The sequence below is a fragment of the Carica papaya genome, chromosome 4 (genome assembly GCF_054855325.1).
Source record: "Carica papaya isolate Zhongbai chromosome 4, ASM5485532v1, whole genome shotgun sequence".
In the NCBI taxonomy this organism is placed as follows: domain Eukaryota; kingdom Viridiplantae; phylum Streptophyta; class Magnoliopsida; order Brassicales; family Caricaceae; genus Carica; species Carica papaya.
In genome coordinates, this window is record NC_142312.1 from 19,596,790 (window position 1) to 19,614,765 (window position 17,976).

Sequence of the window (17,976 nt, forward strand, 5' to 3'; positions counted from 1 at the left end):
TTTTATTTTTAATTAACTATAAATACACTAAATTACATATTTTTTATACATCATTTAGAATCTGTTTTTTTTTTATTATGTATTCTCTTTATCTTATTTTTTTCTTTATTTAATTAATATTTAAAATGAGTGTTATCAGATAATCATCTTAACTTTTTTCGTTCTTAAATTTTAGTTCTTGGAAATAGTAAATAAATGACGGTTTCAAAAACAAGTATTATTGTAATAACCCAAAAAAATTTAATAAGTCAAAATTTATAAATAAAAATATATACAAAATTTTTTTGTAAATTAATAAATAAATTGTTGATTTTAGTATGAATATTTTAAAAGGATATGGAGTACGAGGGTAGAGAAAAATACACCTATTAGGAAATATTTAAATTTAATTAAATTTTTCAAAATTTAAAACAAATATTTGGAATAATTTATATAAATTAAATAAATTATACAGAAGAACAAATTATAATTAAAAATGAAATTTGAGGAAAAAATAAATTTTATTTGAAATAAAGATTGAATTGTAAAAAATTAAAAGATGATTAAATTGAAAAGAATTTTAAAAGAGAGAAAATCTGAAAAATTTAAAGAGGTGCAACACCTAAGCAAGTTAGGTGTCCAAGGACCAATCAAACATCTCCACGTAATTAGCCACTTAGGAGAGCACAAAGGAATACGGAAGCCAACTAGATTGAACCACATAGGAATTGGAATGAAAGACAAACGATTGAAATCTGCGCAAGTGAAAGGAGCAACGAAAAAATAAACGAGTAGGATGACGCTAAAGAAGCGAGGAAATAAAATAGATAGGTGAGATAATTTGAACAGACGAGGAATAAGGAAAATGAACGGACGAGATAGTGCCACACAAAAAGAAAATATTGAATGAACGACCACAATGGATAGAGGTAAAGAAATAAAAGACTACGATTTCACCACGAAGGAGAAATTGGAAGGAAATAGATAGTGAGGATCCGTTTAGGAGAATTAGTCAAAGTGAAAAAGCAAAAATACCCTTAATTAAATACATAATTCAATATGCAGACATATAATTAGACGGTCCTGTGACACTCGAAAACTTAGTACGTAAACGCTTCCTTCATTGGTTTATTTATGTAGAAAATACCGAGCAAAGAAATGAGAGCTGCGAGCGAGAGAAGGAGACCAAGGGAATTTCCTGTGTGAGGGGTGAGAGGAAAAATTTGTGAGAGTGAGAGAGAGAGAGAGAGATTGAAGGAGAAGTAGGAAAGGTTTATAACTAAGGAGAAACGATGGTAGCCGAAAGGAAGGAGAATAGAGAACATGAACCCAAACGTTCGTTTCAGGTTATAAAATACATGCCCATATCTGAAGCACCAAGGTAATTCTTCTTCTTCAAATCACCAATTTTTTTTACTATTATTACTATTTCATTTTATGATATTGATGTAACGGTCCCGAAAATTTAAAGAAAATGTATGTATTAAAATTTCTAAGTACAGAAGCGAAATAAAAATTATGATTAATATCCCTTACATAATAACCAAAACATATTAAACGTATGAAAGAATAAACTAACTGAAGTAAACACTAGTAATGAATGCTATAAATAAATCTATGAAATCCTTAGTCATTTACTCGCCGTCTTCCTACCGGACGGGTTCGGGAACCAAGTCCTCCTGATCTAAAATGATTAAGTAAGGAATGAGCTACACTAGCCCATTAAAGACATCACACTATCTCACTGTCACAAGAGTAAGGCTTGGTAGAAAATAAAAAAACGACAAATGGAGCATAATTTATAGCAAACTCATTTATCAATAATAAAAACTTTTACTGTCCACTTACCTCGGTGAGATTCATGAAAATAATTTATTAAAACAATTACATCATAAACATCATAAAATCATGTACACTTTGTAACATAACACATATCAAACTTTCGTTTTTCAATCATCAGACAACAATTTTTCTCTTTTATCAGCCTACTAGTATCCATGGGGATCCATAGGGGGTCCCCGCTACACGTGAACCATTCACATTAATAACTTGATTTCAGGACCGTCCTCATACCCCGTCCGGTATGGGCGTCAAAATCATAAACCTCAATACCCCGTCCGGTATGAGGGTGAAACAGGCCGTCCCCATACCCCGTCCGGTATGGGCGCCAAAACACATAAGGTCTCCATACCCCGTCTGATATGAGAGACCACGTTCCCGGTAGGGTTCCCTACGGACCCGGTCCGTCTACCATCTCCTAGGATATCTAGTTAGGTTATTGACATCATCCATTTATCAATTCACATACATTTTTCCATTTTTCTTGGTCTTAATTATCCAATCAAACATAAACACGTAAACCAGTAATGAACACCAAACAAGACAACAACGGGTTCACAATAATTCAAACCATAATAAATGAAACCGTGATTCATGCATACGAAACCATAGAATAAACACATCAAATATCATACTGTATTTAAAACTATAAAATAGATCAACAACAACTGACCGAAAAATACATCAAATTCGGGCTCCATTAGCAACCTTAATTAATTATACACAATTCATGAGATATCGGTTATTCATTTATTGAGCTTTAATACCGTGATAGGAAATAGGGTGAGAAATCCTTACTTGTTTCGGAGTCTGAAATTGGGTTCTCACTGCGCCTACAGGCTGTCCCTAGATTTCCTGAATTTCTTTTTCCGGGAATCGAAATACACTTCCGGTACCTACACATGTCCCGGAAAAAAACTCAAAAACAATCTCAAGGCCTACTCGGCTATTTTCAAAACTCCGGCATGACAGATTCGCCGTGCTTCGGCGACGGTGATTCCGCCGTGCTCCCGCGACGGTGGCGATCCTCCTCGGGTTGGCCGTTTTCGGCCGAATTCAGCCAAACTTGCATTGGTTCCTGCGATAAAACAACCCTAGGGCCTTCGGTAGGCCAAAAAATTACGAAAAACCGAGACTTATCGGCGGCGAAGCTCTCGGGTGCGGCAGCTTCTCCGGCACGAGTCGCGATTCGATGTTTTACTCCGGTCAACCTGTAGAGAAAAGGAAGGTGATCACAGTGGTGTAAAAATTGCATCGAACGGGAACCGGGAAGGGCCTCATCGGAGGCAAAAATCGGGGGAAGCCGGGGCGGCGCCGCTGGACTTCAGCGGTATTTTTCGGCCGATTGGCCAGTGGTTTGGCTCCGATTTGGCCACAAGTGGATTCAGCATCGAAAAACGAGCAAAGGGGAGAAAATTTACCTCATTTGGCGGTCGAAAAATCCTCCGGTGCGGCGGCGGGTGGCAACGGCCGACTCCTCCGGTGACTGGGTCGTCTTCTCCGGCTAGGATTTGAGGTTGGGTGTGGGTGAGGTTATTTATAATCTTCCCCTTTTAATCTCAGCCGTTCATCACGATTTAATCTAAATCGTCCGATCGCAATTAAAATGAGAATAAATCTGGGCCGTCCGTGCGCGCGAGAATGGATCTGGGCCGTCCGATCGCGCGCACGCGTATCGCTCACGTGGCCCCGTCCCGCGTCAGCGTTCCTGCCACGCGGCGTGTCCTGATTGGCTGCGGCTGCTGACGTGGTGCAACTTCTCTAAATTGTATTTTGATATCCGGTTATTTATTTTCTTTTCAAAAACATTGTCAGAATCTAAAATTTCACCCATTTTTTTCAAAATCATTTTCAACTAAATCCAAAAAATAATTTTAACTATTTTTATCATTATTATTATTATTTTTATTTAAATTAAATTAAATTACACCCTTATGAATAAATTATTAAAATAAAATAAAATCACATAAAATTTTAATAAAAATAATAAATAAAGGTTTGGGTGTTACAATTGACCTCAATTAATTAATTTTTTTTTTTCAAAATCAAATCACTAAAATTTGTCCATCTCCATTCTTCTTCATTTTTGTCAGTCAATACGAGACAAATGAGTATGTAAAATATTAAATTCATCAATTTTGATTAATTTTTTAATTTTTAATTTAAAAACAAAAAATATATACTTATCATATTTAAAACAGGATCATATATTAATTATTATACAAATTTTTTTTAATTAAAAATTTTAAAATAAAATAATACCTACTGTATGTATGTTTTGCAATCCAAATTACAGTGCAAATATGTGATGATTAAATTAATTACAATAGTTTATTTAATAATTAATAATTGCATGTTAGATTTCATCATACATCACGAAAACACAAAAAAAAAAAAAATTAAAAAAAAAAGAAAAAAAAAAAAGAGGAAACAAGAAAAGTAAAATTAGAAAAAGAGTGGGATACATCCACCAGGGTTTCAATCTTCCATCTTCCTTCCTCCTTTCAAGAAACAAACTTCCAGGTTAACACGTTAGCATTTAATTATGAAAATGATATTTTCAAATTCCAAGCTTTTAATGTACCAAGAAAAAAGGTTTTGGGCGATTTTTAATTACACTAGGACGGAATTGAAATTAACATCATGAGGCTGAACATTATTATTTTGCAAATTAAGTGATTTTAAACATAAGCTCTGGATCCACTACTCCAACTTTTAATTTGAGTAATATTTTAATAATTTCTTAAAAAGAAAAACTACTGTAATAAATAAATGGAGAAAAATGAAAAAATAAACTTACCAAACGATTGACTTATATATATATATATATATATATATATGAAGTATCATTGATTAGTCAGCCCCTAATTTAAGTAACATTTTTATAACTTATGTTTTCTTTAGTCTTTTAAGTAGCAAAGTAAAGGAATAAAGAAATAAAATAAATTCCCTCCATAAACTGGCACTAAATTTTCAGTTTTTTTTTTTTTTATATATATAAATATAAATATGTATGTGATTTTCTTCATAAAATTTGTAAAAAATTAATTATTTTTTAAAATAATTAAGGCAAAAATTCAAAGTAATATTCAATTTTTTAAATTCCATAATTATATATATAAATATATATTTGTTTTTTTTGCGCTAAATGATGTCTGAACGCAGAAAAAGAAGCAATAAGTTCGAAAGAGAAGAAAATGAAGACTGAAGATGGTTTGTTGTTTCCTCATACATACAGATTTCGCGATCAATACGCGTCTTCTCTTGTTTCGTAGCGGCAGGTCTCGTAGATTTCCATTTTCTTCTTGAATTTGCCCTTTTCTTTCGTATTCATATCCTGTTTTCCACAATTTTCTCTATTTCTTCTCCTCACTTTCTCTCTCTCTCTCTCTCTCTCTCTCTCTATATATATATATATATATGTGTGTGTATATATATGTACATATGTATGTATATGTTGTTTACTTTTCCTTCATTTCCACCCTCCTTTTTCCTTTCATGGCGGCTTCTACTTGATTTTTTCCCACTCCTGCTTTTTCCATCTAGTTTTCTCCATAACTCATCGCCATTAACTTGAATGAGAAGAAGCACATTGCTGCTGCGACTGATTTTTGTAAATTCACGATCAGAAGCCCAAACAGATGAAGTGCTTGTATCTTTTCAAGAGGAAATCCAAGAGCAAGGGAGAGGTAGAATCTGTCCCTGAATTGAGGGACAATGGAGATGATTCTACTCTAACTCGCACAACAAAATCCTTGCCATCCCCGAGGAGTATACACGAATTGTACAAAGAAAACGAGCACAATTTGAGGGTTTTCTCTTTCCAAGAGCTTAGCGATGCAACTAATGGATTCAGCAGGAGGCTAAAGCTTGGAGAAGGTGGTTTTGGGAGTGTATATAAGGGTACACTTAGCCCTGCCCTTCCTCAGGGAAATCCTCAAATTGTCGCCATTAAAAAGCTCAACAACCAGGGATTGCAGGTAGTTCTTCTTTATCTGCTTCCTCAATATTCTAAATTCTATCATAATCAAATTCAGGGTTTATCTTCTATTTTGCTTCATTACATTATCTGTCTTTACTCTCAACAGCTAACAGCAGCTGAATATTAGCGGCATCATATTAGTTTGGTTTCTGTGTTTTTGAGCAAATTCGGTTGTTATCAATTCATGCTTTCGGTTGTTTATCGTAGATACGACTTGATTGTTTGGAAGAACAATGTAAAGAGACCTATATCCTTCTCCCATTATGTTTGTATATCTATTTTTCACTATATCTTCTTCTTTTGGCAATCAAAGTGTATATCCTTTGTTGTGTAGGGTCATAAACAGTGGCTAGCAGAAGTTGAGTTTCTTGGTGTTGTCAATCACCCTAACATAGTAAAACTTTTAGGATATTGCGCTCAAGATGGTGAAAGGGGGATCCACCGACTGTTGGTTTATGAATTCATGCCTAACAGGAGCTTAGAAGACCATCTCTTCAGTAGGGTTTCCCTCACCTTGCCTTGGGAAAGAAGATTGGAGATTATGCTTGGTGTGGCTCAGGGATTAGATTATTTACATCGGGCATTGGAAGTGCAGGTACTTTTTTCTTTCATCCATGAGCTATAGTTGAAATGTTGAAATTTTTTAACCTATAATATCGAATGCTCTCTCTTTTACTTTCATGTACTTATTTACTGATGTTGTTAAGTTTAAGACAACTCTGGTGAAACTGAAAGCCAGATTGGTATTTGATGGCCATAACTTTTACGCAGAATTACAGTTTGATGGTTTGGCTTTATTTGAGTTTATATTCTGTCACAAAATTAGGAGAATTGTTGGTCATTTTATGTAAGACGATTAAGTTTTTAGAAAATTTGTGTCAATCATCTGCCTATGTTTTAAAAGATAAAATGAGTTAAAATGAGAAAAAGAAAAAAAAAAAAAAAAAAAAAACAAAATAAGGACAAACAAGTAAAACGAGTCCGAATGAGAAAAGAGGGAAACAAAAAGGAAATGAAAGTCTGAATCAAGGTTTGCAAAATAAAATAAATATGGAGAAGAAGAAACAGTTTCCCTTATTCTTCTCAACCACTTATCTTCTTTATATAAACCAATGTAGAGTGAGAAGGACTGATCTCTGCATGTGATCACCTCTAATATGCTATCCTCCTTGTAATTATGAAAATTTTTGCTTTCAATTTTCTAGTTTCAAAAGTATCATCAGGTGAGATCCTATGAAAATAAATAAATAAATAAATAACATGATTTATGTCCGAATGAGCCAAACATACGGGTGAAGCTATAATTGTGATAAATTTTTGTTTTTCTTGATCTTGAACACCATCTGAAACTTTGAAGTTCTGTTTTCTACAAGTAACAAATACCCACTTGCTTTGTTACAGATATAAGAAGAGAAAATCTTTCTAATGTGTTTGTCATTGTTAGTTACATGTTTCTGAAACATCTGTGGCTGCATTGGCTTGACAGGTGATATATCGAGATTTCAAACCCTCGAATGTGCTTCTAGACGAAAACTTTAAGCCCAAGCTCTCAGATTTTGGACTTGCTAGGGAAGGGCCGATGGATAATCGTAGTCATGTATCTACAGCTGTAAGTAGAAAGTAGATAATATTAGGAAACAATTTGAACCACATTCAAAATGGTAATTCTTACATGGAACTTTCAGAATGCCATAATTGTGTTTGAAATCCATTACAAAGGACGTAATTTATAAAGCACGTATTTTGTAATTAAAAGATTCCATGTTGGTTTTAAACATGCTCTTGTTGTTTTTGTTACAGGCTGTTGGTACATATGGATATGCTGCTCCAGAGTATGTAGAGACAGGCCATCTCAGTGCACAGAGTGATATATGGAGTTTTGGCGTGGTGCTTTACGAGATACTCACAGGCAGGCGAGTAATAGACAGAAACCGGCCTGCGGTGGAGCATAAGCTTCTGGATTGGGTAAAACAGTTCCCTCCAGACAGTAAAAAGTTCAGCATGATAATAGACCCTTGCTTGAGGAACCTCTACCCTATCGCTGCAGCTAGGACAGTGGGCAACTTAGCTAATAGCTGCCTAAATAGAAATGCAAAACGACGACCGACAATGAGTGAAATTGTAGAGACCTTGAAGCAAGCCATAGGAGAAACAAAAGCAAGAACACAAAGTTCTCTTAAGCACACATCTAGAGTACCGGACAAAACTTCAAATATGGTTGGTGTGAGATTTAATATGTTTGTGATTTAGCTTGTGATAATTCCATTATTGATTAACTTGTGTTTTTAATGATTTTTACGTACAGGATTAGGACTCTCCCATAGAGGAATTATATAATATGTGGTGGGTTCAGCTCATCTTCAAATATGGTGGACGTTGACCGCCAACTTCTTGGATTCTTTTTTGCCTACGACCATAAAATTAATAAATTCATGCGAGAGATTGAAAGTGGATATTTGCGCCTATCTACTCATGCAAGTTAAATATATTTAATTAATTATGTTATTTGTTTGCTTTCTTGTTTATTCTTATTATTAAGTGTTTTCTATTGGTAGCACTTAAAAAACCTTATGACAAAATCCACAGGGTAAGACCACAGCTGACTTTGAACAAATATGTATATGAGTCCAAAAGCTAGGAACCAACAGATTCATGAAGTAGTCTTAATATATGCACATGTGTATATATACATATCTACGTAGATACACACATGTTGCCTCCAACTTGTAGAAATTCAGGAATTAAGAGACATTATGCAGTCAATAGAGAGTAATAAAGAAAAATCAGAAATTGGGAAGTGGCCACAAAAAAGAACGTTTGAAAAGTTACACGGTCAAATGATTTTGGAGATGTGCCCACTCCCTGTTGAAATATTTTGAAGTTTGACATTAGAATAATTCAGCTTTAGTAGGTTAATGTATTCATCTTGGGAATTGTTATTTCATTTATTCATCTTTTTTTTTTTTTTACATAAATTCGTCCAAGAAGAACACATTACAATACTGATGTGAAAAGGGTTAAATACAAAATAAGTTGATATATTTTTCTACTTAAGTCTCTGCATTGCTTTTTGGTTAATTTAAACCTTCGTGTTTACAAAAAGAAAATCATTTTTAAGAGATGTTATAGTTAATGGTAAAAATCAATGCTATTATATATAAGAGGGAAAAATGTTTTCCTTCTCAGGAGCAAAATCTGTTATTGCTCGTAAAATCTCTCCAAACCCTATAAGCCCCAAAATTATTATTATCTTCTTCCTCACCAAGAATCACATGGCAACATAACATCCCTAATTGTGGAGAAGCAGAAGAAGAGAAAGCAAAGAAAAAGCTGGGAAGCAGAAACAACAAAGGAGAGACATTTTCCCTCTATTTCTATGTTTTGTGTTCACAAGGGGATTTCAATTAAAAGATTTCTTTTTTTTTTTTTTTTTTTTTTTGGAATATGAGGCTTCACCTAACTAATAAATCTGTATGTCTTCTCTCTCTCTCTCTTTCTTTTTGTGTATATATTATTACAGAGATCATATATATAGACATTATATATGTATTAAGAGCTCCTGTAATATTTATTTTTCTTTGAGATTTGATATTATATTCATTTATGTACTTTTTAATTTAATCTCTGTCTCGATGATGAAATTGCTCGAGCAGCTCAAGTTCAAGTGTGAAAGCAGCGCAAAGCTCGTAACTGTTCTCTCCACATTGAGCAAGCAGGGACCAAAAAGTAGGAAGGAGAAAAAAAAGGTGAAGTGGAAGCATGTGGTGGAGTATGATGGCCTCCTTGGCTTTGTGCCAAAAGCAACCAACAAGTTTTCTTCCTCGGTGGTGTTGGTTTGCTTCCAAAAAGAGAAAGATGAGAAGCGTAAGGCGGTGAGGATAAAAGAAGGATTTTGGACCGTATATATTTATAATGATTTTTTTTTTTTTTTTTTCTATTTAATCTACAACCAAATCAATTAAAAAATATTATGTATATTGCAATAATTTTAATACGTGATGTGATATCTAAGTAGTGTTAACAGTTAATAACAAGAATATATTAAATTTAATTTCTTTTTAATTATAAAAAATAATTTGACACAGTCAAACCAGAAATTAATTTAAATAAAAATAAATAACATAAGAAACAAATTTATATTTTAACTATTTTATATATAATACATACATTAATCTAAGTGAAAGCTCCAGATTTAAAAAATTTTGAATGAAGTCTCAGCACAACAAATATATATATTAAAAGAGAGAAAGATTATATATATATATATTATATTATATTTGACTAGTAGAAGAGACCTTGCTCCTATAATGAACACATCTTTTGGTGCTATGTAGCATCCACACAGATGCCACCTTGAAAAATAAATTTTAATATAACATCTGACACAGTGGTTGACTTTAAAAGTTGACTAATGTCTATCAATAGGAAATATATATATGCTCAACATTTTTTTTTAAAAAAAATATAAGAATTCAAATAGACCAGAAAAATGCTTTAAAGCGAAACAAAATAGATACTTGTTTTTGCATAATAACAAAATTTTTTGCTTCCACTTTTTACTCTGTCTTTTATTTTATTTTATTTTTTTATAGATTTTATTTTTTATATTTAGATCAAATATTACATTTATTGCGAAATATTTAATTAAAGTGACAGAAAATTTAAAAATAAATATCTTATATATCTCACTCATTTTTAAATAAAAAAACTGTAATTTGTGAATTATAAATTGTAAATTCAAAATTTCTTTTTTCCCTTAAAATTTTAAAGATATTTAGATTGGAAAAGTAAAATAATGATAAGTAATAGTGAAAAAAAGTCCAAAGCTCATTATTTGATATAATTAAAATAAACAATAAAATTATTTAAATATTGAATAAAGTGAACCTATTGTCCCCATCAATTTACGAGAAGCAAAAGAATTACTTTGTATTATAATTGTACCTCTATTTATAGTGTAACACCCCCCAAGCCTTTCTTTTTATTTTATAATTGTTATATGAATATAATGATTAATTATGTAATAATATATTGAATTTAATTTAGTTTAATTTATTTTAATAAAAATAATAACAATAATAATAAAAAGTAGTAAAAAAATTATTTAGGGATTTAATTGAAAATAATTTTTTAAAAAATGATGAAAATTTAGGTTCTGTAGGTATTTTTGAAAGAAGAATTGAAAATCGGAGGTCAAAACGCAATTTAAAAAAATTGTACTACGTCAGCTGTTCAGTCTGTAGTCCCCGACCAACCAGGACGCGCCGCGTGGCAGAGACAGTGACGCAAGAGGCCACACGGAAGGAAGCCACGTGGGCGATCCGCGTGCGCGCGATCGAACGGCTGAGATCCGTTTCTGCGCTCACTGATAGCCCAGATCAAAAACACGCACGGGCGGCCCAGATTGCATCGCGCACGGACAACCCAGATTGAATTGCGCATGGATGGCCCAGATTGAATCTCGATGAACGACCTAGATTCATTTCCTATTTAATCGCGATCGAACGGTCTAGATTAAATGCGATGGACGGCTCAGATTAAAAGTGGATGGTTATAAATAATCTCATCCGCACCCAAATCCAAACCCTAGCCGCCAGAGCCCATCGCCGGAGAAGACAACCCAGCCGCCGGGGAGTTCCCGCCGCCGCACCGAAGTAATTTTCGGCTGCCAAATGAGGTAAAAATTCTACCATTTGCTCAGAATTAAATTTTAAACCCACCTATGGCAAAATCGGAGCGAAAACACCAGCTAATTGGCCAGAAAATGCTGCCGAAGCCCAGGGGCGCCGTCGCGGGGTGTCTTGATTTTTGCCTCCAACGAGGCCCTTTCCGATTCCTGTTCGACGTGATTTTTCCACCTTTGTGATCACCGTTCCCTCCTCTACAGGTTGACTGGAGCAAAAAATCAAACCGTGACGTGAGCCGAAGGAGCCGCCGCATCGGAGAGCCTCACCGTCGATAAGTTTCGATTTTTTGTGTTTTTAGGCCCACCGAGGGCCCTAAATATGTTTTCTCACAGGAACCGATGCAAGTTTGACTGAATTCGGCCGAAAACAGTCAATTCGAGGCGGATCACCGCCGCACAGCGGAGCCGCCGTCGCCGGAGCACGGCGGAGCCGCCGTGCTGGAATTTCGAAATTGGCCGAATAGGCCCTGGGTCTGATTTTTAGGTTATTTGAGATATGTATAGGTACCATAAGCGCATTTCAATTCCCATAAAAAATTCAGGGAACCTAGGGACCGCCCGTAGGCGTAGTGAAAATCTAGGGTTCGGTATCAAATCAAGTAAGGACCCCTTACCCTATTTCCTATCATGGAATTGAAGTCTGAATAAATGATAATATTGTATTTTGTACAAATTAAATAGATATGCATAATTAATCACAGTTGCTAATGGAGTCCGAACCGGATATATTTCTCTGTCAATTCCTACTTGATATATTTTACAGTTTAAATGCATTATGGTATCTAGTTTATTTATTCTATGATTTTGAATGCATGAATCACTGCTTACTTCACTACTATTTGATTTTGGAAATCTAAGATATGCTTGCTTTGTTGGATACACGTTACTTGTTTATGTATTCATGTTTGAGTTAGTAACGGAGACTAAGGACAAATAGGAATGAGATGTGATTTGATAAATGGATAAGATGATAGCCTCACTAGATATCCTGAGAGATAGTGGACGGACCGGGTTCATAGAGAACCCTACCGTGAACGTTGTCTCATACCAGACTAGATGTGGAGACTTTATTGTTTTGGCACTCATACTGGACGGGGTATGGGGACGACCTGTTTCACCCTTATACCGGAGGGGTATTGAGGTCTATTATTTTGGTGCTCATACCGGACGGGGTATGGGGACGGTCCTGGAATTAAGTTTGTTAAGGGGGATGGTTCATGTGTAGCAGGGACCCATATGGATCCCAAAAGATACTAGTAAGCTGATAAAAAGGGACAAATTGTTGTTTGATGATTTGAATATAAAAGTATGATATGTGCTATGTTAAAGATTATAAATGAATTCATGATATTTATAATATTATTGTTTCCATATGTTGTTTTTATAAATCTCACTGCGGTAAGTGGACGGTAAATGCTTTGATTATTGATAAATGAATTTATTTAAATCTACTGCTCCATTGGTTATTTTAATTTTCTACCAACCTTTACTTCTGTGACAGTGAATAGTGTGATGTCCTTACTGGGATAGTGTAGCTCATTCCTTATTTAACAATAAGACGGCGAGTAGATGCTAAATGTCTTATAGTTTTCTTTATACTTCTTTTATTTCTAGTATTTCATTTAGAGGATTTATTCTTTGATATTGTTTAGTACTTTTAAGTTATTGTGTAAGGGATATTAATCTAAATCTTTTATTTCGCTTATGCACTCAAATTTTTATATGCATTTTCTTTTGGATTTTAGGGGTCATTACAGTTGGTATCAGAGCTACGTTCCTCAGACTCGTCCCTTACACAATGATACTTAGAGAAACACTAAACCGATGAATCATTACTCAACTATTCCTTATGAAATGCAGGTACGGAGAGATGAGAAGAGGAATACCCCCACTAAACCGAGCAGCCCGGGATGGTTCGCTTCGGAAAGACGTTGATAAGATATTTAAGATGCTGGAGAGACTCATTACTGCCCAGCAGGGCCGAGAGGAGAGAAAGGAGCTACTTGACCCTCCCCCGCTGCCACAGGTTGAGCCACCATTGCAGCAAGAGGATCTTGAACCACCCCGGCATGAGCCTGCTCCTCCACAATACCACCCAGTGCCACCACCGCAATATAATCTGGTGCTCCAGCCATAGTACTGCCCGGCATCGCCACAGTATAATCCAGTGCCCCCATCATATCAGCAAGTACCACCACAGGGTCCTCCAGTCTATCCTCAGCCTGGCCCAATCCCTCTTTCGCGGGACCCAGCTCCTTCCATGATTGACCCAGGCTACGTAGAGAGGTACAAGAGACTGAACCCATCTACTTTTGTAGGGAAATCCTCTTTTGAAGATGCCCAGTACTGGTTGGCGGAGACGGAGAAGGCCTTCAAGACCCTAGGAGTGACTCCCGAGCAGAGGGTCACCCTTGCTACTTACATGCTGCTGGGAGAAGCAGACTGTTGGTGGGAACTCAAACAAACCACCCTGCTTATTCCAGTTACTTGGGAACAGTTCTTAGCAGTTTTTCATGTAGAGTACCTCCCATAGTATATCCGACATCTGAAGGAGATGGAGTTTGTCCAGAGGAACATGACGGTGTCAGAATATGCTCGTAAGTTCCTGGAGTTGGGCCGATACTCCCCTGAGACGTTGATGGATGAGGACAAGAAGACTAGGAGGTTCCAGTGGGGCCTCCGCCCAGAGATCAAGCAACATTTATTTGTACTGGAACTCAGGACATACTCGGCCGTTCTGGCCAAGGCACAGTAAGTGGAAAGGAGCCTCCACACCCTTCCTCAGTCAGCAGGGAACCACAGACCCTCAGCTCCACCCCGCAGACCAGCACCTACTGCACCTGTCCAACAAAACAAGAGGCCTAGACCGGTGATCCAGGTTCCCCCTCAAGCTCCAGTGGCAGGACGTGGTAAGATCTGTCAGCATTACGACAGGGATCACGGGGACCGACCGTGCTACCGCCTCAACAACACCTGTCGCATATGTGGTAGTGCCCAACACTATGTGAGAGAGTGCTTAAGGAACCAGAATCAGGGAAGACCTCCTATTCAAGGCAGGGCTTACAAACTCACCCAGCAAGATGCAGATGCAGGCCCGAACGTAGTACAGGGTATGTACACTATCTGTAACCATCTTGCTCATGTTTTATTTGACACTGGTGCATTGCATTCATTTGTTTCACCTGTTTTTGCATCCAAATTTAATGTATTACCTGATAAACTTGATTCAATGTTATTTGTGTCTACTGTTGGGAGTGCAACACTATTGGAAGAAGTTGTCTACAGGGCTTGTGCCGTAGAGATAACAAATAGAAAACTAAGTGTAGACTTAATAGAATTAGGCACGGGGGATTTTGATGTAATCTTAGGGATGGATTGGCTAGCGGCGTATTATGCCATCGTAGATTGCTTTAGCAAGAAGGTTGTATTTAATCCTCCTAATGAGGAGCCATTTATAAATTAATAAAATCATTTAGTATTTATTCCTTGATGGCAATTTTTCTTATTTGTCGAGTACCTTAACCTTGCTATTTTCTCTAACTAGGCAAACCCAAGAAAGAGAATTGCATTCAAGAGATTCCAATAGTCTAAGACTTCCCAGATGTGTTTTTGGATGAACTACTGGACTACCAGTGGACAGAGAAGTCGAGTTCACCATAGATCTACAGCCAGGCACCCAGCCTATTTTAGTTGCTCCTTACCGCATGAGCCGCGTTGAGATGGAGGAGCTGAGGAAACAGATAACTGAATTGCAAGATAGTGACTTTATCAGACATAGTGTGTCCTCTTGGGGTGCTGGAGTCACTTTTGCTAGGAAGGGAGATGGAACATTGAGACTGTGTATTGATTATAGAGGATTGAACAGGGTCACAATCAAGAACAAGTATCCCATTCCCAGGATTGATGACCTCTTCGATCAGTTGCAGGGTGCACAGGTCTTCTCCAAAATAGACCTACGATCAAGCTACCATTAGGTGAAAATAATGACAGAAGACATCTCCAAGATGGCTTTTCGAACCAGGTACGGACACTATGAGTTCCTGGTCATGCCATTTGAGCTAACCATTGTCCCAGCCATCTTCATGGATATGATGAATAGGGTCTTCAGACTATTCTTAGATTAATTTGTTATCGTGTTCATCGATGACATCCTGTTATACTCAAAAAGCAGAGAAGAACATGCTCACCATCTAGCACAGGTTTTGCAAGTTCTTAGAAGGAAGAAATTGTATGCAAAGTTGAGTAAATGTGGATTCTGGCTTGAACAAACCGTCTTCCTGGGGTACATCATATCAAAGGATAGAGTATATGTGAATTCTGAAAAGGCTGAAGCGGTGCTTGGCTGGGAGAGATTGACATCAGTTAAAGAAATTCTTAGCTTTTTAGGAATGACGGGCTATCACCGCAGGTTCGTTGAAGGACAATAACATCATATAGATCACAATTTCAAGCATAATCAGTAACATAAAACACATCATAAACCTGTATTCATTAACAATAACTGACTATCACTGTTTTTCATTTTTCACCAGCCTACTAGTATCCATGAGGATCCATAGGGGTCCCCGCTACACGTGAACCATTCACTTTAAACAATCTTAATTCCAGGGTCGTCCCCATACCCCGTCTGGTATGAGTGCCAAAATAATAAACCTCAATACCCCGTTCGGTATGAGGGTAAAACGGGCCGTCCCCATACTCCGTTCGGTATGAGCGCCAAATGATCAAGTCTCCATACCCCATCCGGTATGAGACAACGTTGACGGTAGGATTTTCTATGAACCCGGTCTATCCACCATCTCCCAGGATATCTAGTGAGACTGTCATTTTATCCATTTATCAAATCATATCCCATTCCTATTTATCCTTAGTCTCCGTTACCAACTCAAACATAACTACATAAACAAGCAACGTGCATCCAACAAAGCAAGTATATCTTAGATTCCCAAAATCAAATAGTAGTGAAGTAAGCAATGATTCATGCATTTAAAACCATAGAATAGATAAACCAGATACCATAATGTATTTAAACTGTAAAATAAATCAAGCAGGAATCGACAGGAAATAATATCCGATTTCGGACTCCATTAGTAACCTTAATTAATTATACATATATATTAACTGCACAAAATACAGTATTACCATTTATTCGAACTTTAATTCCATGATAGAAAATAGAGTGAGAGGTCCTTACTTGATTTGACGCCAAAAAATAAATTTTCACTGTGCCTACGGGCGGTCCCTAGGTTCCTTGAATTTTTCTCAGAAACTGAAACGCGCTTACAGTACCTACACATGTCCCAAATAACCCAAAAAACAGACCCAGGGTCTACTCGGCCAATTTCAAAATTCCGGCACGGCGGCTCCACCGTGCTCCGGCGACAGCGCCCCCACTCGCGGTGGCGATCTGCCTCGGGTTGGTTATTTTTGGTCGTTTTGACTGAATTCAGCCAAACTTGCATTGGTTCCTGTGAAAAAACACACCTAGGGTCCTCGGTGGGCCAAAAAAATGTGAAAAACTGAAACTCACCGACGGTGGGGCTCTCCGGTGTGGTGGCTCCTCCGACTCACGTCGCGGTTGGGTGTTTTGCTTCGGTCAACCTGTAGAGCAGGAAACATTGATCACAATGATGGAAAAATCACATTGAACGGGAATTAGGAAGGGCCTCATCGGAGGCAAAAACTGAGACACCCCGCGGCGGCGCCGCCGCTGAGCTTCGGCGGTATTTTCTGGCCAATTGGCCGGTGCTTTCGCTCCGATTTGGCCATAGGTGGGTTTAGAATCAAATTTTGAGCAAAGGGTAGGATTTTTACCTCGTTTGGCGGCCGAAAATTGCTCCGGTACGGCGGCGGGTGGCAGCAGTCGGTTCCCCGACGGCTGGCTGTCTTCTTCGGCGAGGGGCTCTGGTGGCTAGGGTTAGGGTTTGGGTGCGGATGAGGTTATTTATACCCATCCACTTTTGATCTGAGTCGTCCATCGCTTTTAATCTGAATCATCCGATCGCGATTAAATAGGGAATGAATCTGGACCGTTCATCGCGATTTAATCTGAACCATCTGTGCGCGATTCAATCTGGACAGTTCGTGCGTGATATAATCTGGGTCGTCTGTGCACGTTTGCGTGTTTTTGATCTGGGCTGTCCGTGCGTGCGGGAACGGATCTCAGCCGTTTAATTACTCGCACGCGAATCGCCCACGTGGCTCCCTCCAGCGTGGCCTCCCGCGCCAGTGTCTCTGCCACCTGGCGCGTCTTGGTTGGCTGGGACTGCTGACCGGACAGCTGACGTGGCACAACTTTTTAAAATTATATTTTGACCGTGGATTTCTAATTTTTCTTTCAAAAATACTACAAGAACCCAAAATTTCACCCATTTTTCCCAAAATTATTTTCAATTAAATTCCTAAATAATTTTTACCCCTTATTATTATTATTATTTCTATTAAATTAAATTAAATTAAATTAAATTCTATTAATACTAAATTATATTTA

The 17,976-nt window shown here is 37.0% G+C and overlaps 1 protein-coding gene across 4 annotated transcripts; it reads left to right on the top strand.

The window, feature by feature from the left end:
• The first annotated feature begins 4,959 nt into the window (after positions 1 to 4,959).
• LOC110812609 (Protein kinase superfamily protein) lies at positions 4,960 to 8,305 on the top strand. 4 transcript variants are annotated; one of them, XM_088218046.1, is made up of 6 exons: positions 4,960 to 5,099; positions 5,448 to 5,798; positions 6,135 to 6,395; positions 7,287 to 7,409; positions 7,601 to 8,017; positions 8,106 to 8,305. In XM_088218046.1, exons 2-6 carry the CDS (start codon positions 5,460 to 5,462, stop codon positions 8,109 to 8,111), a joined length of 1,146 nt encoding a protein of 381 aa, XP_088074172.1. In that variant the 5' UTR covers positions 4,960 to 5,099; positions 5,448 to 5,459; the 3' UTR covers positions 8,112 to 8,305. The 4 variants fall into 4 exon arrangements, with proteins under 4 accessions (XP_088074172.1, XP_088074171.1, XP_021895120.2 ...); XM_088218045.1 differs by having other exon boundaries at positions 4,966 to 5,099; positions 5,365 to 5,798; XM_022039430.2 differs by lacking the exon at positions 4,960 to 5,099 and adding an exon at positions 5,907 to 6,035 and having other exon boundaries at positions 5,657 to 5,798.
• The last annotated feature ends 9,671 nt before the right edge of the window (positions 8,306 to 17,976 follow it).

Coding starts and splice junctions, on each gene's coding strand:
- LOC110812609 (XM_088218046.1), top strand. CDS start 5,460: ATGAAGTGCTTGTATCTTTTCAAGAGGAAATCCAAGAGCAAGGGAGAG. Junction 6,396..7,286: donor ATCGGGCATTGGAAGTGCAG/GTACTTTTTTCT, acceptor TTGGCTTGACAG/GTGATATATCGAGATTTCAA. Junction 7,410..7,600: donor GTAGTCATGTATCTACAGCT/GTAAGTAGAAAG, acceptor TTTTTGTTACAG/GCTGTTGGTACATATGGATA.